The following is a 23,963-nucleotide window of genomic DNA, read 5'->3' as shown; positions in this document are numbered from 1 at the left end:
ACATCCCCAGCCCTATTTTGTATTTTATTTAGAGACAGGATTTCAGTGAGTTGCTTAGTGCCTCGATTTTGCTAAAGCTGGCTTTGAACTCTTGATCCTCCTACCTCAGCCTCCCAAGCTGTTGGATCACAAACATGTGCCATGATGCCCAGCTAATTTTTTATTTTGAGATAAGGTCCTGCTAAATTGCTGAGACTATCATTGAACTTGAGCTCCTCCTATTTCAGCTTCCTGAGTCACTGGGATTATAGGTGTGTGCTACTCCACCAGGCTCTATGATTTTTAAATTGTAATAGATTTCCCTATTGTCATGGTGTAAAACACATTATCACATACTTTCTTGCTCCTGGCTCCCTTCCAAGTCTTGTTTGCTCTCATAATTAGCTCACTCTCTCAAAACTTTCATATAATTTCTAACTCTTCACAACACACCCAAGGAAGAAACTCAAGGACAGAAGGGATTATAATTTTTTTTTTCATTTTTATGTTCTCTTTTAATGAAGAAAAGCAATTAAGCAAAAACAAGTCAAAAGCAAGCTGGGCTTTTTCTCAGTGAGTAATCTAGAAGAAAAGGCTTATCTGATTTATGCTAAAACTAGTTCATTGTAAACAAGATTTTAATACCCTAATCAAGGAAATTTTAAAAAATAAATTAAAGGAAACATCTTGCTTTGTTATTAAGAGGAGAAAAAGAAGACAGAATGACTTCTTTGTCAGCATTCTCACCTCACCTTAGGTTTTGTTTGTTTGTTTGTTTGTTTCATTTTATTTTTGTTGCTTCTGTGACTAAATGAGCTTTGAAAATAGGTATACAAGGGACAAATATTTTTTTTACTTTATCTTTTCTCTGGGCAGTTGAAAAACCTACTTTTTGTTTTCCTTGAAAATTGTTTAATTCTGTTTACAAAACACCAATAGACACCTAATACTCTATCCCCTATTTTAAAGTACATTATATACTTGATTGATATTTGCATATTTGATATTCATACTAAAATTAGGTCGATTTTGTTGTCTGTGTTTTGTAAGTGATGAAAATGAGGCTTAGAGAGGAAAAATAACTTTCTTAATGCCACACTAATATATAGTGAGTCTAAGGTTTTAATGTGGGTCTATTTAACTCCAATCACCATGACCATTGGCTATGGGCTTTGTATCAAGATTTATTATATCCTGTGTACCAACCTCTGTCCTCAATACAGAACTAAAAATAACAAAACCCCTGCCTTCAAGGATCCTGAATTCTAAAAGCAGTGACTAGTTAATAAACGTAACACAGCTGAAGAATTTTATAGTAGAAATAAATATTATATCTTACATAGTTCCTAAAGAAAGAAGAATCCACTTTGTACTATTTTGAGGTAGAAGGACCAGAGTATTCAATAATTGAATGTGCACCACTAACACAGAAAATCCTTGATCTTCCCCCCTGCCCCCCGCCAAAAAAATGAAGACTGTTCCCATCATCAGATTCTTTTCCTCCCTGACTCAGGCATCAGCCATGCCAATGTGGTAATGGCTTTCAACTCTGCTTAGATCTCACTTAAGGCTAACTCCAGGTCTAAACAATGCCACCTGATATTTCCCCCACATTGAAATATACTTGTCTAGTGTCCTGCATCATCAGATTCCTGCCTAAGAACAGATTAGTTGAAATTATGTGACTCTTTTAAATATTTAATGTTATTTTTTTACAACGGGGCAGGGCCACTGAGAGATTTATCTTTGGCAAGGGGCTTTTTTTGCACACTCAACTTACATGAAATATGTAACTGTCCACATAAGAAATTTCCTAGACCCTCAAGTTACCCTCTCAGGCTGCTATCATAAAACTCTTCCACATCTTTTCTATCTGGGGAAATAATGTCTTACTGTCACAGTAGCTACAAAATCAACCCCTTTTCTTGTGCCCATAGGAGCTTGGCTTCATCATCTCTAGCACTCTTCTCCCTGTTTTTTTCTTGGGTATACACTTTTTTAAAACCACTTCTTTCTGAGGATTATTAGAAATCAAAAAATATATCTCTATATAATGTCCATGCTTGAGTCTGTCACTCTATAATGTCTCATAAAAATATAGTCCCTTGATTTTAAATAGACTAAAAGGACCAAATATCTTCCTAAAGCATGATTTTTGTACAAACTAGATATTCCTGTGTTATTTAATGCCCCTTTCATTAAAATCTCCAGGAAAAAAAAGTCCATATAATCAACTTTTCCCAACAAATACAATTTTTTTGCATATTTTTATATGAGATCAACAATAAGTGTTTGGCTATTTCTTTATTTTCATCTGTTTACCATGCTCTATTATTGAAAATGATGTTAAAATATATTACAAAGTATCCATGGGTGAGCATCACATAAAATGTTCATATTTTTTTCCTTTTTTCTTTCACTTTTTTTAAGCACATAATCTGAACTCTACACAATGAAAGTTAATGACCTTTGCAGCAAGGTTTGAAAAAGCTCAGTGACATATTTGATAATGTGGAAAACAACTGTTTATTTGCATAGGTAAAGGGTAAGCCTAACTGAATATCCACATCCTTTCTCCTTCTTTCTCAGTGGGCTGGCTTCTCTCAAAGCAAGATCATAATTATTCTTTTTATTAGCAAGAACAGTCTTCCAGTGCAGAAACAATGTGGAATGAGTTACCACAGTGTATTTGTTACAAAAACAACCACATCACCATGAAGATCAAGTCACCAGCTTTTGGAAGGCAAGATTCCATTAGCTAAGCTGGCTAGTGCTTTGTAGTATCTGGGAAAGGAGTGGAGTTTTTGTTATTGTTGTTTTATGTACAGGATTCCAACCTGCCAAGGAACTACTGAATAAAATTCTGTTAAGTTCCTTGAAAATCTGTATATTTAAATATATGCCCCAGCTAACTGTGGGGTGCTGGGTGCAAGGGCAGCACCCTGGGAATTATTGGGTCAGAACAAAGGTAATGAGATCAAGGCTTGCAAGGTACTTGAGCAGCTAAGATATCCTAATAAGGAGAAGAACTCTCAAGCAGCCTGGTTTAAAGAGCCATCATCTTTAGAGGGCATGTCCTGCTTGAAGTAGTTCAAGAAAAAAGAAACGGAGGACTTAGCCTAATAGCTCACAGACATTATTCCTAAAAACAACAAGAGAACAAAAGGCAAAATTTATTGTCTTCCCAGTCATCAGTTCAATTGTGGGTTTTCTTTTGGATCAAGTGTCTCCTTTCATCTTCTATTGCATTGAATGACTCCTAATGTATTTTCTTTTTGTTATTAGTGCATTATAATTACAGATAACAGTGGAGTTCACTGGGACACACTAATGTGTGCATGTTAACTTAATTGGCTCCATTCCATTCCCCAGTAGTTTTCCTTGCCCTCTGCTCCTCCCTCCCCAATGACTCCTAACTTTTATTGGTGCTTTTGAAAACCATGTCACTGGTCACAGAAAGTACAAATGGGTCAGTGCAAATCCAGCCACACTGCTGGGAAAGCAATTGGAAATGCATTCCCTGTTGATTGTCAGTGAGATAATATATTCCTTTATTGAAACAAATAATCCTTTGAAAGACAGTCACAACAAGCTATCACATAATTCTTTAGGGCAACATAGCATGAAAAAGAGCTGTTCACTAAGTTCAGCAGAAGATTTTTGACTTCTGGCAAATTTTGCTAATGGCAGTCTACAAAAATCTATCGTTCTTAAAACTAGGGTTCCCCTGCAAACTGGAATCACAATTGGCCAATTGAGGGATTTCCATCCCTCTGGCAACACTTTAGCCCAATCTAAATTTGATTGATTCCTTAAATGGAGTGATTTAATTTTCTCCAAATGTCTACAGATTTAATAATGCCAACTTCAGAAAATCAAATGAAAAACTAGGTCAGCTGACCAGGTAATGTAGGCCAAAGAAAAGAAAAAAAAATTGTGCTTTAAAATTCCATGTAACATGTAAGTTGTTTTGATTTTTCTGAATTATCTGAATTGGGTCTCTGTAGCATAATTTCATAGTCTATATCTTGAATATGTAATAATAAGAGAATTTTAAGATGAAAGAAAAGAGTCTTAATTCACAGCTCCAATAACATTTCTGCCCTTTACTTGGATACAAGTAAATACTCATAATTACTGGAGATTACTTTAACTGCTGCAGTTCTGAATGGGCTATAAGGTTGCCATGTGAACTTGGCAATTCATGGGCAAATAATCCAACAGAAAAGGAAGGGCTCTAGGTGGTGTAATAAAACTTTTGTATAAGTAGGTATAATCTGAATGTGTAAAAAGTATGTGGAGAAAAATTAGTAGCTGCTATCATCCATGTGATTATGTTTCTTAATATCAAAAACCTTCAAAACATTTATTGAAAAAAGCTGTGGCTTTACACCATGTGTAACAATACCATGTAAAGTAAAATCTTCTTCAAGATTTCAGTAATAATGATTAGGAGTAAGATAAATTAAACCCTCTCTCCTCCTTCCCTCCCTCTAAAGGAGAAGAATAAGACACTGATTTTAAGCAAACTATCTTAGGCACTGTAATTTTGTTGATGTCTTTTAATTCAGAAATTCCCTTCCACTATAGTTCTTCAGTGCAGTTTCCACAGCTTAAGACAGCTGGACTCCTTGATCAATCATCTGGATGAACATATGATTTTTCTCTATAAGGTAGGAAAAAGTCAAAAGCCCCTTAGGTGTATAAAGCTATATGAGGATTAGAGAAGAGGGAGTCTGTTTCTCTTCATGAGAAGCATAAGATAAGCAACATGATCAGAAAGTATGAGAACTTCATTCTTTAAGCCCACCCACTGTCACAAATTTCCAAAAGATACTTTCTGAAAAGGTCACAGTGAATCATGCTATTTAGGAGCCAAACTTCCAGAAGCCTCTTCTTCTTACCTAGATAGACATAGAGACATACAAGATCAATGACTGTCCTCTTAACGAACATTCCTTTAAGACTGCTTATGAGGGAAATTTTATAGGAAAACCTTGATCATCAGTGGTTTTAAGAATGGCTTTCAATGGGCATAGTGGTGCATGCCTGTAATCCCAGGGGCTCCAGAGGCTGAGGCAGGAAGATTTCGAATACAAAGCCAGCCTCAGCAAAAGGGAGACACTAAGCAACTCAGTGAGACCCTGTCTCTAAACAAAATACAAAATAGGGCTGGGGATGTGGCTCAGTGGTTGAGTGTCCCTGAGTTCAATTCCTGGTACAAAAAAAAAGAAAAAAAAAAGGCTTTCAAATTCCTTCCAAAATTCTCAGAGGCCTCCTGGATTGAATAAGGAACAAGAAAAATCAACAAGGTCAAATCTGCATTCTCTTCACTCCCCATTTCAATGACAAGACACCTGTTTTTATTGATTTTTATTTGTCCTTCATGAAGGATTTACCTTGGAGCAAAATGGAGAAAAGAAATTTAAAAAGTAGCAATCTATAAGAAAAGAAAAATAACATCAAAGTAAATTCAAAGAGAATAGTTGACACCTTTGTTTAGGCACTCATTCAGCCTGTCACTAAACACATATTGGGCGCCTACTTAATGTCAGCCAAAGGTCCTTGAGATACAAGAAGGGAGGAGTCAGCCCTCATGGGGTTTCTATTCTGGTAGGAAGAAAACAGAATAAGTGAAAAAACAGAAAATTGTGTTAAAAACTAAAAACTACTATGGAGACAGAAGGGGACCCAATGGCAGTATTTAATAGGGTAGTCAGCATAAGTCTCACTAAGGCACTATTTGGCAAAAGCTTGAAGAATGTGAGGATACTGCACAATAATTTAAATATTAAGAATTACATTATTTTTCCATTATGGGCACCTAAAGAAAAGTTCTTGATGAGCTTTTTCTTAAAAATATAGTCACTAGATAATTAGTAGCAATCTCAACTTTTACTACTTTATGAAGTCACAAAAGGGAGACAAAAACATAATTTTTTAAAAAAGCTTTCTCTCATTATACTTATGGTCCATGAGAAAATATTTACCTCTGGGCCCCTTTCAACCCATAAATTTGAATATAAAAAGCAACAACTTGTCAATAAACTCCTAAGTTTTCTCCAAGTGAAGTCAAGTTTATCTCAGGTACACCACTGTGTGCAAGACAAGCCTGAGTATTAAGAATTTCAAACATACCTCCATTTAACTAACACTTTATTGTATATTCTCTGTACTGTGGACATTAAGACACTGATATAAAGTTAGGTGTACCCCAAAATAATCTCAGAATCATAAATGATAGGGTATGAAGGCAGAAGTTATTAAGATATCACTAATGTTTTGTTAAGCTTTTGGCAGATTACGAATCACTCATTTTTAAAATAATTTAATTCAAATGTGCTGAACATATTTTCATTTATTTTTTATTATTGGTATTATTACCATGAATTAAAATTCTTCAAAGTACTTTTGCAATCTGCCATGTCACTTTTCCCTCAGTAGTAGACTAATTTCACTTGCCCATTTACAGAAATATTCAGATATGAAAGGTTAAATTATTTGTTAGCAAAATTATTTGCTCAATAAAGAGAAAATATGAAATCAGAACTCATGTTTCATTACTTTATAACTCTTACCTCAACTGCACTGATTCCCAATTATAAGGTAAGAGCTGCCTTAAGTGGAAATTCTGAAAATAAGATGCAGTGCATGCTTTATAATACTGTGATTAGTTTCCTTCCCAGTACTTCCAAGTTTATTTTTTTAAGAATAAGATGAAGCCCTGTTTCATAACAATTAGCATAACTGGAAGGAAATCTTTGAAGTCTCCTTAAGCTGGTTATTCTTACAAGTTATTTCAGTTCAAAGTCTTCACAAGGTTTCACCTTTCATAATAAGCAATATCTTCTATCATGCTTTATAATTAAGAGTGGCAATATTATTTTTTTGAGATGATTTGTAAAGTTCTCCCCTGCTCTAAAGTTCTTTAATTCTAATTAAAGATTTATATATCTTTAGCCTATGAGTTTATTACTATGGAAAATTATACTGTTCTTAAAATCACCTGGCCAACACAATTTAAGAAATAACCTCCTATGAGTCAAAGTGTTGATGTTGATTTAAAATATCTGGATTAAAAAGATCAGTTATCAAGTGGTTAAAGAAAATAAAGACATGTTGGGGAAAGGATCATCCTTTTAAAACCCATTATATCATCATTTAAAAGGTTTTATTATTTGCAATATATTTCAGTAAAGCATCTGATGTTCTATTTATACCACTTCATCCTTTAAATTATTGGTCATGGAGAGTCCTTTCTACGTTCTTCGCTCAGGATGTTTATCTACAACTGTAAGCCTAAGAAAATTTTGGTTTAGTTGATTAGTTTTTCAATGTCATCATTATTTCCAGAACATATAAAGACACAGGCAACTTCTCTTCACAGAATCAATATTACAGAGGTACAATTGAGCTGGAACTTTTATAAGTAATAAATATAATAACAAGATTGATTTAATCTCAGAAATAGCACACAAATACTCTTCAAATAACTTTTCTCGGTTATACCCAAACTGGTGGACAAGAAGCTAAAGATACGTACAAAATAAATATTGAATAGTCACACAGCCTTCTATGTATATAATGTAAACAAAGTAGACATCTGATGTCTAATCATATAAGGTAAAATTCTGGTCTTTCCAAGTTCTGTGGCTATGAATTAGGAGCTTCTAGTACTGCAACAGTAGAAGTCAATTAACAGACAGTTGAAATGATTGTTTTTAGTTTGCATATGTACTAGACATTTCAGTCCAGTATGGTTTTGTCAACATTCACCATTTTTTTCTGAAGAATGCTGATTACTTATTATTTAAATAATCTAAATGAAGAAATATGATTTAGGAATCCATATCAAAAATATGACATTTCCTTGAGTTAGTTCTATGCCAGAAAGAGTAATTTTTTTTAAGTTATAAAACAAATATACATCAGGATTCTGGTAAATGGAAGTTGGGTACTTCACAGAGAGATTGGCTATATGGCAACACAGGAGTTGAAAGATAACGAAGATCATGGAAACCACTATGGTCTAGATGTTTGTGTCTCTTCAATATTCACTTGTTGAAATCCTACCCCAGATGAAGAATCAGGAAGTGAGGCCAGTTCTACTTGCAAGACTGTAGCCTTCTAATATCTCAAGGAGATGAGGTCAGCAGGGCAGAACCCTCATGAATGGGATTAGTGCCCTTACAAAAGCCTCCAGAGAGCTCTGGTGCCTCCTTTCATTGTGTGAAGATGCAGGATGAATACTACTTGAATGGACTAAGATAGAAACAAAAGACAAGGTAAAGGCAGCAAATATCCCTCCTCCCCCCCCCCAAAATGCCAAATGTTTTCTTTGATATAAGGAGGCTGATTCATAGTGGGGTAAGGATCAGGATCCTGGGAGGAATAGAGGAACTCTAGATAGGGCAGAGGGGGTGGAGGGGAAGGGAGGGGGTATGGGATTATTAATGATGTGGAATGTGATGATCATTATTATCCAAAGTACAGGTATGAAGACATGAATTGGTGTGAATATACTCTGTATACAACCAGAGATATGAAAAAATTGTGCTCTGTATGTGTGATAAGAATTGTAATGCATTCCTCTGTCATATAAAATAAAAAATTTTTTAAAGGCAGCAAATAGTTTCTTCTCCAAATATTAATATCAAATCTCTTTTAAGAACAAATTCAATATAATATGAATTGTGATGTGACATAAAAGTTCTGAAGCACATGATAATATTGAGTATTGCTTATGAATAAGTTGTAGAAGAACCAATTTATGTAGGTATAATTCATTTGGAGAAAAATCTATTTTTATTTTCCCTATAAATGATTTTAATTTGAGGTCTCTGTCTACATTTCCCTAATACTGGAAGGCTAATGCACCTCAAAACTCTGTAACTATTTGCTTGCCAGTTCTACTTGTAAGACTGTAGCCTTCTAATATCACAAGGGTCCTGAATAATCAAACAATAAGTGTTCATTTGAGTCAGTGAAATGGACACTTATTTTGCAAATATGGTATAGGATTTATACATGCAAAATAAATATATTTATTTCTTAGATCAAGACTTATATTTAGACATTTCTAAGAGCTTACCATTCATATTCAATTTAAATATAGTTCTTTTTGCACATAGAAGTTGAAACAATAGGGTTAATTAAAAATGGAAGAAAAAGAGATCACCTAAGATAGCATGATCTTAGATCTAAATTTCAGGGAAAAGTCATTGTACCTGTTGTCTCATGAATAGTGAAAATTTGAAAGTAAAATCTATTTATTTATTCCTGAGACAATAAGGGACACACAAAAAAACTGAAAACCCTTAAACATGAAAAACAGTGACTTTATTTCTTTACAGACCCAATTCTGTGCATGTGCTAAGGCATATGAAAGTTATATCAGAATGATGCTTTATTAGAAAGAAATATAGTAGCTTTGAGAAAGAATAAGAATGATAGGAGACAAAAGAACGTTTAGAGACAGAGCAATTTCATAAAACCTTTTGTAACAGTCCCTTTTGGTTATTTGAGTAAACTTCCTTTTGCCTTTTCAGCACTTACTTTGTTCATTTCAATCCTTTCCACTTCTATATTTACCTTCCCCAACACTCCCAACCCCTGTCCCATTATACTTAGGTCATGAACACGGCAAATTCAAGATACAGTAAGAAGGTGTCCTGGAAATACAGTGGTCAACAAAAAACACAAACTTCCTGCCCTCAGGGAGCTTACATTCTATTAGGAAAAGTTGACATTAAATATAATTGCAAAGGCAAATATGTAATTACTATTATGATTGCTGTGCAGGAATAGTATAGGCCTCTAATCAAAGCACCAATACTTAATTAAGTGTTTAATATACTCTTGAATTATTAAACACCTATTATGGCTGAATCTACATATATAAATAAATTCTTGATTTAGTCATTTATTTTCCTCAGACAAATGTTAAAGTAAAATATAAATAAATGAATAAATATTGAAATAAGCCACTAAATATACAAAAAGAAAAAACACAAGAAATTTCAAAGCAAAGAGACAAACATAAATTCTAAGTAGAAAGCAGGAAAAAGATAACATTATCAGTGATCCTAATAATATAATACTGACAAATTTCAATAAAGACTTTTAAACAAAATTTCATCAAGACTATTTGGAATCCATTTACCCAAAATCAACAATAGTAAAGTTGACTTTGGATAATGTGTCTTCAGCTCTTCCAAAGAAAGTTATAATGCATTGAAATGAAATTTATGCTTAATCAAATGCAGGTAAAGGTGACATTGCCTTATTTAGAAATCATGAAAAACAATCCAAATTATGGACTCTGAAGTTTGAAACAAAATAACCAATTGAAAATAATGGGCAACATGGCCCAAGGGAGAAAGCCTGTGTGTTCTTCAGTGTGATTCTGCTACCACATAGCAATGATCTCCAGTGTATCCAACTGTCTCACATGTTTGTGTTATGTACAGATGATAATATATTTTGCAGTTTTCAAACCCTGAGACATAAGAAATATGTCTACATAATGTCCACACCAACTCTGTAAGTGTACCTCACAGAATGATACCAGTGCTAACCTCAGGAGAAAGGAATAGATAGGATGATGAAGGCTATCCACAGGATTGTTCTTTCTCATGTGTTACATCATTTTACTAAATGAATTGTATTCATAGATCTCTGAGCATTTAAAAATTTAGAAAATATTAAGAATTCATGCAGAATTCAAAATGTGAACACATTTCACTTCTGGATTCACAAATTAAGACATTAATCCACAAAGGTTATTTCCAAACCTCACTGTATTCACTGCTCCAAAGAGAAGAATGGTGTGGAGAAAAAAAATGATCCTTGATTACATTGTGTTGTAAAGATTTGGGAAAAAAGTTTATAACACAAATCAGTTATTCCTACATTGGCCAGGTTTAACATCTATTTTATGCATAACCTGACATAGAAAGCTAAAATGTGACATAGTTAGGCATTTTCTGCCCTACCAACAGGTGAGTTATTTAGCCACAAGAGACTCTAATTCATGTGTACCTTCTCTGAAATCCTACCATACTTTGCAATACTCTCAGAACACTTCCATTCTGTTATTTAGTCCAACTTGCCCACGTTTTCATTTCCCTGTCATATCGATACTCCTTGAATGTGCTGCCATGTCATAGTCCTGATTGTATTTTGCTGTAGAATATAAATTTGTTAATTTGCAATTAAAACTGACTAATAATGATCCTCATTTTTAATATATATACACACAGATATATCTAATTAATCAACATGAAATGGTAACCACTCAGTCCATCTTAAAATCTTCTTTTCCCATTTGACATCAAAAAGCATCTTGGTACCATTAATAATAGAAGAATGCAATGAAAAAAATCAAATTCTTGTCCTCTGTAGCTTTGTGCTGATTGAGGGACAAAATTTGAGGAAAACAGGTAAAATAAAAATATAATGTTTTCCACACCTGCCAACAGAAAACATTTAAGACCAACAGTAAAACTGAATGAAGTGACACTCAACGTTAATTACACCAAACAAATATCAGCTAAGCATAAACATGAACTATTCCATATGTAGAATTAAACGCTTATAATTGGAAAATTATTTTGAGTTACTTTTTCACAGAATAATGAATGTATTAGTGTGTATACCTAGAAATTTTGTATGTATACACACATTCATACAAACATATACTTGCACGTATACAAATATATTTTCCTAAGCCAGCAAAACAAAATATATGCCATCCTGAGCCCATGTAATAACATGATTAGAACTACCACTTAAGAGTAAGCAAAGGAGAATTCAACCTCAAATAACAGTATTTAGGAAGTACCCCAAATAGTACACACAATCTTTAAAAAGGAATGACACATGCTGCCATTTGCATAGTTGCTAGACTTGAAATGAGATTAAGCTGTATCATTGGAAATGGTTGACCAAAACAGAAACTGCAACAGAATACGTTAGTGACTCAAAACCTCCTAACAGCATTTGTTTCTAAATCTCTGTTTTACACATTTAAAACTTTGATCGCATTTCTTACTTATTGCTTGGCTCATGTTCAGATGCTTTTTCAAGCAGAAAAGTTTCCCTGCTAGACGACACAAATGTGAAACTGTAGAACTGTGAGCTTGGGTCCCAATTCACCGTATTAACAATTTGGAGCATAAAAAAAGATTCATGGAATTCAAGGAAAAGATACATTCCTGTATTAAAATAATGATAATAATGTTTTTAAACTAGAGTCTAAGGACATGTTCACTAACACAGGTTAAGAACAGTAAAAAGGCTATGCTATGCATTGGCTACAGCTGCATGTCACCTACTTCATTTTCATGACAATACTAAACACAATGCAGATGGTTCCAAATGGCAAATTAAACATGCTTCTGAGTTTTGTACCAATGCCAAAATGTACACTTACCAAATGATGTAGGAATATATTGCTGGTTGATAATGTCCTTAAAGCTAGTATTCATGAAGATATAATGTGCTTGTTTCAAGTCTCTGTTTGTCTCTTTCACAATATTTCATTTTTAGATCACCATGTGATTAATGTGTACATATGACATTTAGCAAACAACAGGGTGATGAGCCTACTGCATACCATTTTGGTGCTGTACATGCTTAGACTTACATCTCAGTACAGAATGGCTAGGGAAGGTGTGTTCCACCAATGTTTGAGGATGATTTATTTATGGTTACTGTACTCATCACTTAACTACCATTAAATGGCACTGTCGAAACCGACATCCAAACCTGGAGCTAATTTCTAAATATACTAATTATCTAAGCAGCTGACATGGAACAAAAAAAAAATCACTCTAAAAAGCAAAAGGGAAGAGGATGAAGGAGAGTGAAACAGAAAACATATGATGAATTTATCTTACCTTAAATTCACAAATATACATTAACACACATACCTACCTCCTAGTGCCCATTACCAATGCCATAAGGTCTACATACATTTGCATAATTTAGACACTGTAATTCATAAAATAATATTAGGAAGAAATAAAATAATGTAATACCTTTACTTTTACCTATGCATTTGATGAAATGGGTCCATGAAGAAAGGTTTTCCAGACAAATAGAATAAAGAGGAGAAAAACAACAATAAGAATTATGAATATATGTAAATGCACCGATCTCTGAAAACTAAACAATACAAGACAAGAAAGTATAAATAAGGTTTTGAAGATAAATGGCTATGCAATCAATACATTCTGAGACATGTGTCCCTTTTTAAAAGCAAGTACATGCAAGGAATCAGATGGCCCATGCTAATTTTAAAAGATTGCACAAAAGAAAGGTAGTAGGAAAATTATTGACTCCATGTCACAATACACTCAGCATTCTAGAAGCCAGAAGCCAGAGATGTCTATATGTCCCCAACTGCCATGCATGGATGAAAAATGGACTCTTTTTGACGTTGTTGGTTAAACTGAGAATCTTCTTTCAGATATTAATTTATGATGGTTCTTGTTTTTTGTTTTGTTTTGTTTGTTTTACTATAACCACCCTTAACTGCATATGCTGATGAATGTACAGAAATCTTCAACCACAATTTCTTAATGTCTCATTTATTTGCAGGTATGATAGTGCAAGAAATGAAGGAAAATAAAAGTCATAGGAGCAAACCAAAACAAAATCAAACCAACAAATAAAGGGGAGGAATACACATAGGGGGAAAAAAAAGGTGAACAAAAGTTATGTTTTTAATTTGCAGCCAGATAATTTGCAAGCATTTGCCCAAACTTTGCAGTGATGGTTTGAAAGCAGCTACAGAACAATAAAACACTGAAAGCAGAGTGGAAAAGGAACAGAGCCCATACCTTGGTCGCCCATCATCAGGTGCGCCAGACCTTGAAGGGAAACAAGAGCAAAGTCAGCAATAAACAAGGGAGCATGGGAAGGCAGGGTTGTCACAGTGACAAAAATGTTCAGTGACAGACATCTTGTTTCCTATGAGACATGTCTGTATCACAGAGGCAAATCAAAAAGCATTCTTTCAACCCCTGGTTGGAATGCTTTGGGGGCAAAGAGTTCTAGAACTGCAATTTAAACACTGGCATATGCTGCACTGTGTATATTTTCTATGTATCAGTTGGAACAATCCAAAGTATGAGAGTACGACTCAAAATCCAACCAATCCCTTAAATATTACATCTGCCCTTCATGCCCTTTTGTTGAGATTGTTTTGAATACCGCCCTCAAAGGGCTTGTCATTCTTCAATGATAAAATCACATTTTTAAAAACCCAAAGGACTACCTGAAACATGGGCTGGGTCTGATCTTTTTCCCCTCATCAAAAAAATGAGCAGTTTAATAATTAAATGAAAAAACAAAAAAAGATCCTTAGTCACATTGAAATGATAATGCAGAAATGTCTCCTTGTCTGACACATTTAGCAATTGACTAGGCTTGTTCAAATACCAAAAAAAAAAAAGGAAAAAAAAAAAGAAAAAAAATTAGACATGCCATTTTAGAATTTACTATAGAATAATGTTTTTAAGGAAGAATAGATCACCTTTAAATAGAATCCAGTAATTTTCCATGGAGAACAAAATTATTTTGCATTTTCTGAAAGGTTATTAAATGCTGAACTATAAATTAGTGCAAGTATTTAAGACATATATTATGGATATAATTACATCAAGAAACATTCCTAAAAGAATACTGAACTCCCTTTATTTAAATTATTTATTTCCTGCTTGGCAGTTAAATTAAGATTGAAGATAACTCCTTTTCCTTTTCAAGAATATTGCAAATGCTCTTTGAAATATTTCTTTCATTAAGACACTACTTTTTAATGAAAGACATAAATCTTAGTTCTTTACTCTAAATTCAAAAATAAAGCTATTTATAATCAATGTATATTTCAAGAATTTTGGAAAACGTTGGAGCAATATAAGATTCATACAATAAATTTAACATTTTTATTTTCAATTCCTAGTGCTATCTCAAAAATACTTGAAACTATTTTGAACTATATAACATTATGAATTAATTGCACCAATACTAAATGTAATCTGTAGTTTCATAAAATTTTATTTATATTCAAACATCCTTGTAGGGAAAATATAATTATAAATTATCTTATAGTCAAAATATAATATGGAAATCATTTAATACATTAGTTTGGTATTCTTTCAACCTCTGGTTGGAATGCATTGGGGGCAAAGAGTTCTAGAACTGCAATTTAAACACTGGCATATGCTGCACTGTATAGTTGCTGTGTTTCTTGAGTGATTTTAACAAAAAATCTTCACACAGAAGATTACAATTTATGATCTGCTGATGAAGAAGAGTGACTGATTTGTCCAGGTTCTATAAGTTTTTACTTAACTTTACTTTTAAAACTACTAATCATGTTTCATAATAATGTTTTTTACAGATTAAATCCTGGAATTATCTATGATAATTTTAAAGGCTCTAACCTTTAGAAAATAAATTTAGAGATTTCTCAGAGTGGTATTTAACAAATCCCCAAAGTACTCACATTCCCTTGTGAGATTTCCTCTAAGAGGAAAAAATTTCCCCTAAGATTGCCTCTAAGAGGAGCTCAGCCACATTCTCAAAGTCACATTATAAACAGGGATATTAAAATTAGGATTGAATAAACTTTATTACACCTCTTTATGGCCTACCATGAGAATCTTATCAAGTCTTTGTAGGGAACATGTGTATCTGAGGAGAGGCTTCCATGCTAAGTAGGTTGATTTTAAAGCCCCTTGGAATGCAATTAGATTTAAAGAGGAAAAAAAAACAAAACCATGGAACATTTTACAAAATGGTTAAAAAGATGCAAAAAGGGTTAAAAAGATATCATTTAGAAATGACTTTCAAACTCGATTCATGTGCACAATATAAATGAGACCAATTTTAAAAGATATCAGGCCTTCAGGGTAATGTCATCTTTATCAAGTGTATTCTCACATGCAATGACAAAAAAAAGAAGCCAAATGCTGATTCGACACTTAGAAAAGTGTGATGTATGTACAATCTCTTTGAAGTTTAAAAAACAAAACAAATATTCAGTATCAACTATAATTCTGTCCATGAAAGAAACACAAATATGATGTTGAACCCTGCTACTGATCAATTTTGTGTTACCATGAAGAGTTATTTTTTGGAAACAAAAAGTTGGTAAGTTAATGGCTATTTGTCAGTAAATTTGGATGGGGAGTCTTTTTGTAAGAAATCCTTTCTTCTGTAGAGATGTTCATATTTTTACAGAATGACTATATTTCAAAATATAATAGCAAAATAAGCTAAATACTGTCTTCTAATATGTAGATATTAATTAACTGCTTATGCAAGGACTGTTAATTCTGTGACTATATAAAATGATGTAATGTATGTAAGATAAAACCTTCCCTTTCACAATTCTTTTGCTATACCTAGTTCCTTTTTGTATGCTTATCTTTTGAAGCTTTGGTCAGAAGTACACTGATAATTGATGTTCTTTTAAAATAAAAAATATTGAACTATCTCTCCAGGACTCTACAGGAAAATGCATAAGTTTCTGAAAAATCCTTGATATAGAAAATTTAAGAAAACTTGAATAAAATAGTTTCCACAGACACAGAATATGACAAATATACTTACCAACATTGACATCAGAGTGCTGTGGGCTTTCATTTCCATTGGCCAATGACTTATTTTTAATCTACACTTATGCCTCTTACTTATAGTCAGTATTTTATTCTGTGTTCTGTTTATAAGTCAAAACATTTGAAACAAAACAATGGACTTGAAATGATACAATGCTAAACATTTCCAACAGAAAAGAAATCATTTTGATCAAGATTAAAAAATGAAGAAAGGGTCATGCACTGTGTTTTGAAACTGCAAAGAAATGCTTTCTCTTCTAAAATAAAAGGAAGTAGCACTGTATCATTTTTCCATATAGAACACTGCAGTAAGCATCCTCAGGTTCATGTGGGATGCTGAAATCCATCAAAGGTTGGACTCAAGACTGAGGGTGTTCCGTATTCTCAGGGCTGATGGGCATGGGAGTGTGTGTGTGTGTGTTCTATATGAAAAGTGATACATAACCCAGACACCAACCAACGTTCAGAAGGAAGTTCAACTTACCGTGGACATTCGAGGCATACTCTATTAATACTAAGAAATAAAAGGCAAATGAGAGTTGGAAAATAAGGTAGAAAGCACCCACCTTCCACATTGTTGTCTTCTGAAAGCACATGACAAGGAGGAGAGAAAAGGAAAAACATTGATTAAGCAGCATGCAGACTGGACCTTGCCTTTGCATGTCTTCCTCATGCAAGGCACCAAACACATCATGCAAGTGCTCCATCACTACCATTCCAGGGGGAAACAAAGTCACAGGGGAGCGGGTTCCCTCCCACTGGCAGCATTTACAGGTTGTGAGACAAGATTTCAAGATTACTGCCATGTCCTGAACAAAGGGTTTTATTAAAAGCATTTCACTGCCCAGTGTAAAGCACGCATTACGATTATTACATGTCGCTGGCAGGGACATTCTAAACAATTATTTTTAAAAGCATTTTTATATTTTAGCAATTCTAAAAGGTCCTATTTCTATCTATTGATTGGGACCTGGATAAAAGAAAAAGTCCACTGGAAATTTCACCCGAAGTTACTCCAGTTCTACTAGATATATTATCCTTTAGGCACTGCTGCCTTCTAGTATTTCTAGTAACTCAACTGATTTTCTTAAAACAATACAATGCAAATGTATGCAACTAAAATGCACAGTTTATTATTAGAGCATAGTCATTTTATTGGAAAGGATGGCAGTTTACTATAATTTATTAAAATGTTAACTTTCTAAGTTGCTGAGTAAAACAATGACCATTTCAAGGGAAGCTCATGAGGAAGCTATCCATCAGGCAAAGCTGATCAAGGTTTAATTGCTCTGTAATTCTATTTAGGATGAGATTATCAATGTAGTTAAGCTAAAACAAAATCAGGCAAACTCTTCCCTTGTATTTCCATTTATCTATATAATAGATATATAGTATATGTATTCATATTTCTATGTGTATATATGTGGGTATATTTACAAACACATATAAAAGCAGATTATGTGTATGTTTCCTACACATAATCCATATATATGTACATGGGGTTTCAACTGTTACCAGTACCTACTAGACAATTCAAGTCTTTTTAAAACTCAGACTGGCAATTGTACTAGACATGGAAGGGGCAGCTGTCTTAGGGGTATAGGACAAGAGCAAGGTTTCAGTACTTATCAAAAAAGTTTCAATAGTTAATTATACACACATGGACATTCTAGTCTCATGATATTTCGCTTAATTGACTGTATTTTCTAAAGTGGTATTTGAGCAACAGTGTTTCTAATAATAAAACAACAAAAAGTATAGAAATTTGAGAGTAAAAAGTATAAATACATCATTTCATTACATTCAATGAAGAACTTTGTTAAAGGGCACTGTTATGAATGAATTAAAAATCATCAATTTTGTCTAAACTATATTATCAGGAAACCAAAGTATCAACACAGACACATTTATTGATGTAGTGTTAGTTTATGATAGAGACTTGGTAACTAATGTGGACATAATGTCTTTACACAGTAATTGGTTTTCCAGAATTTACTTGAAAGAAATAGCAAAAAAAGTGATTTGAATGGTAATATTCACTTCTAATTTGTTTTTGGCTTCCAGTCTCTCAAATAAGGAATAGACTGAAGTTGTTACTTTTCAATGGCACTTTAACGTAAGATAAGCATAAATATTAACAATTCATTTTATCAATTTATATTGGAAATAATACAATTTCAATGTTTAAGATACAGTTTAGTTTCCCATTAACTGCCCTTTAAAATTACATTTCTTCTTTAAGATGCTTTTAAAAAGATTATTTAAAATGTATAGTAAAATAATAAAATTTGGGAATAAAATCTGGAAATTCTGAGGAGAATGTAGGGATAAGAGAGTCTGTCCAATTCTATTACATCATTTAGTTTCTGTAAGCAAAAGGTTGGCAAATACCATTGTGGGTAGCAAAGTCACAGTAGGGGTTTGGCAAAGAACTGCATAAAACTCTAATAGAAGAAAAATAAAGATTGAAAAACAAAACAGGTTCAGACAGCACCCATTTTAGAGATGTGCTAAATAGGATATTAGAAGAGAAACTATACTCATCAAGTCAAGGTCATTGATAGTCCCTGAAGAGAGATAACTAAGGCACAGGCCCACAGGTGGTGCTATTGATCCTGCCCTGCCCACCAGCTTCCCTTGACTTATAATTCAGAAAAAGAGACTTAATTAGTAGGACTTCCTGCATGTAAATCCAAGTCATGCCAAATGTGCGAAGATCCTGACTTGACCACGTTCAGGAAAATGGTCTATCTGGGAAGATTTAGATTTTTTTTTTAATCAAAATATTAGAGTTTAAGGAAGGAGGAGGAGGAGGAGAAGAAGAAGAAGAAAAGAAACCTGGCTTAGAACTGACTTTTCTTGAGTTCCCATATATTTTCCTACTCAGTTGCAGGATTAAAAACAATTCTTTCCTCATTTAATTCTATTCTACCCATTTTGGTCTCCATTTTTTGGCTTTAGATTTAAAACTCGATAACCCTAGCACTATTTCAGAATTTGGACACCATCATAACTGGCCCTAGTAACATTTATAGCCACTCCCCAAGAATAATTCTTTCTCTCCTTCCTTCTAGTTTGTTTTTAGACTAAACAATGAATAACAAGTTAGTAGAGAATAGTTCTTCTCATCACATCCACTTCTGCTTGTGTTTGTACATTGTTATGCAACCAAATGCTATTTTGGTTTTGAACAGCAAGAGAGAGGCGCTGAATTCTGGCATGCTGGGGGATAAGGGGAAAGCAATATATTTTGGTTTAATGTAAGGTAGAAAGCGATCCGTCTGGCCTTACCTGTGAACAATGTCAAGTTAGGAAAAAAAAAATCTCTTTATTTGCAGAAAACCCTGGCTTCTTAATTCTGCTCACCTAGTCCTCAGTGAGCACATGATTGGTGGGTCCCTTAGTAATCAACTAAACTATGACAACCTATAGAGAGCATACCCTTGTTTTCTTTTTATTATAAAATTAATGACTCCAAAGCTCATGGGGAAAAAAAATCTACTTTAAGTTTTATTTTTCTTTTATATAAAATATGCTTCCATCACAAAGATGGGAAATAGACACTAGATTATCAGTCACGTTCTATAGAATGGCTTTGTGCTGACATCAAAGAGAGTAGCACACAGGCACATGGTTAAATTGTTATCTTTAAATTACTGCAAAACTGTATCTACATAACATTTTTTTTTCTTTTCACCCGCCCCTCAGCTTATAAAAACACAAGACAGTAATTTAAGTTTATCATGACAGTGTTCTTGGCACATAATCTTAATTATACGCTTCTAGGAAAAGAAAAATGAATAAGAAAACAAATTCACTTGTTTCAATATAAAGAAAATTTTTTAAAAAGTAATGACCAGCGATCAAATTAAAGTCTGAAATAAAATGTCATAAATAACTCTTTTCAATATATTCAGTGTTTATGTTTAGCAATAGGAAACCCTTCATCCAAAACGAACAGAAATGGTCATCTTGTATGCTATGGCCAACATTCCCAAGCTGTCCCTCACCAGTTGGGCATTCTCCCCCCCCCCTTTCTTTACCCTCCTGTTTGGCCTATTGACTGTGATAGGCTCCCTTCATTTTGAATCCCTCTCTCCTGCATCAAAACTGCTACCACTGCAGGTGACTTGTCACCAGGATCCCATCTCTCCAAGATGGAATATATAGCAACAAACCTGGTGGTGGAAATAAATAAGGTTTTATGGCCTTTTCCACATTTCAAACTTGCTAGCTTCTATAGTCTTTTTAAGGCCCTCCCATGACTTCTTATCCCTCATTTGGGGGATTAAATGCCAGTGTAGCAGAGTCTGGTTCCCATGGTGGTACAGGATGAAGCTTTGTTTTACTTTATTTTTTCTTTTAGTGTTAGCAGTGAAAGCCTTAAGAAGAAAAAAAAAAAAAAAACTCAATAGTCTGGGGATGCTTCAAGGACTGGGAAATGGAGGAAATCATTGAGACTGTGGATTTATGCTCCAGTCAGCCAGAGGAAGAGAAACACTGGCCAGAAGCAAGAGGAGGTTCAAACAGAAAATGAAGCATAAAGGTCCATTATGGAGACTTAAGGGAGGAAAGAAACAGCCCTGAGCAGGAATTTGGCTAGTTTTAAAAATGATTTTTAACAGACGGCCTCAGTTCCTTGTTCCAAATCCACCTAAATGAGATTCTGAGGCACTCCCCACCAGTAGTAGGGCCTGGGGAGCCAATTGGAGCAGCCAGCTTACTTCTTTCCCTCCTCACTGCTCAGAAGAAGGAGTGGGTAATTCTAAACCAACTGCAGCAGCAGAGATGATCCTGGCTTCACAACTGGAACTCCAGAAACATTCTTCCCTGGAAACATTTTTTTTTTTTTTTACAGGAATACTTGTGTTACAACTTATTACTAATGATTTCCCAAAAGAAGGGAAACAGAGAGAAAGGGAGGAAAAGAGAGAAAAAAGAAAACAAAAAGGCTGGGGGTTGTGGTGGTGGTGGGGTGATGTTCATGGCTTAATATTCAATTTTACAGTTAATGAATCTGATGAAATTTAATAATTATTAATTAGTCAACATATTACAATATACAAGGAATGATTCACATAAACTATAATTCATATTTTCATGAGGGGCTTCTACAAGGATTTTAAGAATTTGTTTCACTTTTAAAGCTTCAGTTCCAGCTAAACCTTGAGAGTTAACACTTCTGTATTCATTTAAATAGTTGGACCTAGGGAAAGAGCATCTGCATTTAACAGTGCATGTAAAATGGTGACAAGCTCAGTCTATGGTGTGTGTACTCATATCACTCCAGTTTGTTTTTATTGCCTGCTGTAAAATGAATGCTTTCTGATATGGAATTGACAGATAACAATGAGCCAAGTGCCATATATTCTCCCAAATGAGTTCAATCACCGCTACACAACTCTCCAAAGAAACCTGGGTCAGGTGAATAGTACTTGACTTTGCAAGAGCTTGTAGTAAGTATATTTTAAAAAGTAGAACAGTGAAGTTCTGGGGTTGGCATTGGCGGGAGGAGGGAGGTAAACTTAAATACATCCCTGCCAACCTGCCCGATCTATCAAACTTCTAACGGTTATCTGGGAAGGTCAACACTCAGATATGAATTTCTTTGTGATCAGATGAATGGTAGACATCCTCTGCTGTTAGCAGCAGAGAACATTTTGCAGGGTGTCCTAGTTTCTCCATCATTCAAATGGAGAGTAACTAAATTCCCACCAAAGGAGATCAGTGATCCTTCATTTGGAAGAAGTGCCAAACATTTACTACTTTTCCATATTTTTGTTTCACAAATCACTTTACTACAGAGGTTTAAAAAAAAAACTCAAAAAGTTTTGAATTTATTTATGCTTAGGGTCTTAGACCAATGCAAAACATATTAATTTTTCTAGAAAAAAGCAAAAGTATATTGTGAAAAAATTCAGAGAAACTTGTATAAAAATATGACTAAACTATATTATAAAAAGAAGTCCTAAGTTTAATGCTAAATTAAATTTACATGTCCTGTACAGAAAATAAAACTGTTTATATAATATGATTAACCTGTCAACCATACATTCTTATATCCAAGGAAAAATGAAATTTTATTTCAAAATAAAAATATTTCATATATCATCTTCAATTTAGTAAGACTTTTGCATATGTAACAAATAGCTTGAAAGAAAAAATGCACTGAATCTTACAGGATTTTTCAGTTCTTCAGAGCTTTTAGTTTCTTATATTTAGTATGTAAAACTAACTCAAGATACTTGCATGTTTCATAGTTTATGATTAATAAGTTTTAAATTTTGTAGAAGTCAGTGAAAAGCATTTTAAATGAAACAGGCCTTTTTGTTGTCATTGTAAAATAAATTAGACAAAGTTAAAAATTTCCAAGAATTCTCAGGTTTGATTAAAGTACTACTTATTTAAAATATTTAGTATATTTTTTCATCATAAGTATTTATATAGGAGGAAGAGTGTCCTAAAGAATTCTTCTGGTTCCAAGACTGAAATCACTTAGTGCAATACCACTTGAGGTTGACCCAAATGAAATTACTGTTTTCAGGTAAAAATATGAACTATATTACACAGTGAAATCTGTTGTTTGTAAGTTGGTAGTTTTTCTAGAAATTGCTGTTCTCTACTTCCTAAAAATAACCTAGCAACATCAAGATAAGCTCTACCATTGTTGTATTCTTTAGAATCAGTCCATGGAAAGAAGAAAACAATCAAAGTGAATATAATTTTTTTAATAACATGTGATTAAGTGCATGAAGACCTGAAGTAACTTCTTCCACATATTCCAGACAGATGAGAATAAAACATAATGTAACAATACTTAGGTAGTCTTGACATTCTCAATGTGGCCTCATAAATATTAACACATTTAATCTTTGCATTATTTCGTTAGTTAGCTTAGCAAAGTCGAGTTGCCCAATAGATTGTAAAAGATTCCCTGTGGGTTTATAAAATGTTTCAAGGCTCCTGGCCTGGGTTTCTTTGGATTTCAAGGACTTCAACAAAGAAAAAAAAAATGAATGTGATGAATTTGAATTCCAAAAGGTAATGCTGGAGTGTTAGTTGGATTATGTTCCTGGACCTATTACCAAAATATCTGTTATCATCAATAATTTCAAGACAACAGACTAAATGAGTAAGAAGACTGTAAGAAATATGAAATATTTCATTGATACAGTTTCAAGAAGACAGAAAATGTTTGAGGAAAGTATTTTTGAATTTGCATATACTTGTTAATTCCATAAAGTTAAAAAAATCCTTTACTGGAAAAAAGTTAACAGTCTTCTGATTTATATTATTAGAAAGAAATATTTCCACAAAAAAATCAGATCTAGAAAAGTTTTGTTGGACTTTTACAGCAAA

At 33.6% G+C, this 23,963-nt stretch overlaps 1 protein-coding gene across 41 annotated transcripts in view; it reads right to left on the bottom strand.

Moving 5' to 3' along the window:
- Nrxn1 (neurexin 1) overlaps positions 1-23,963 on the bottom strand; it is a 1,065,676-nt gene that overhangs the window by 943,637 nt on the left and 98,076 nt on the right. For 23 of the 41 annotated variants that reach the window (XM_078029183.1, XM_078029182.1, XM_078029185.1 and 20 more), the window contains exons 3-4: positions 17,171-17,188; positions 13,824-13,853 (exon numbers count right to left, since the gene is read on the bottom strand). The exons of 12 other annotated variants lie outside the window; for them this stretch is intronic. In XM_078029183.1, the coding sequence (XP_077885309.1) occupies positions 13,824-13,853; positions 17,171-17,188 (48 nt within the window). Of the gene's footprint in view, positions 1-13,019; positions 13,028-13,823; positions 13,854-17,170; positions 17,189-23,963 lie in introns of those variants that run through there. 6 more of the 41 variants (XM_078029186.1, XM_078029194.1, XM_078029219.1 and 3 more) reach the window with 3 other exon arrangements.

The sequence above is a fragment of the Ictidomys tridecemlineatus genome, chromosome 12 (assembly GCF_052094955.1).
Source record: "Ictidomys tridecemlineatus isolate mIctTri1 chromosome 12, mIctTri1.hap1, whole genome shotgun sequence".
Lineage (NCBI taxonomy): Eukaryota > Metazoa > Chordata > Mammalia > Rodentia > Sciuridae > Ictidomys > Ictidomys tridecemlineatus.
The sequence above is the reverse complement of the archived record's forward strand: the minus strand, read 5'-3'. Positions and strand labels throughout refer to the sequence as shown.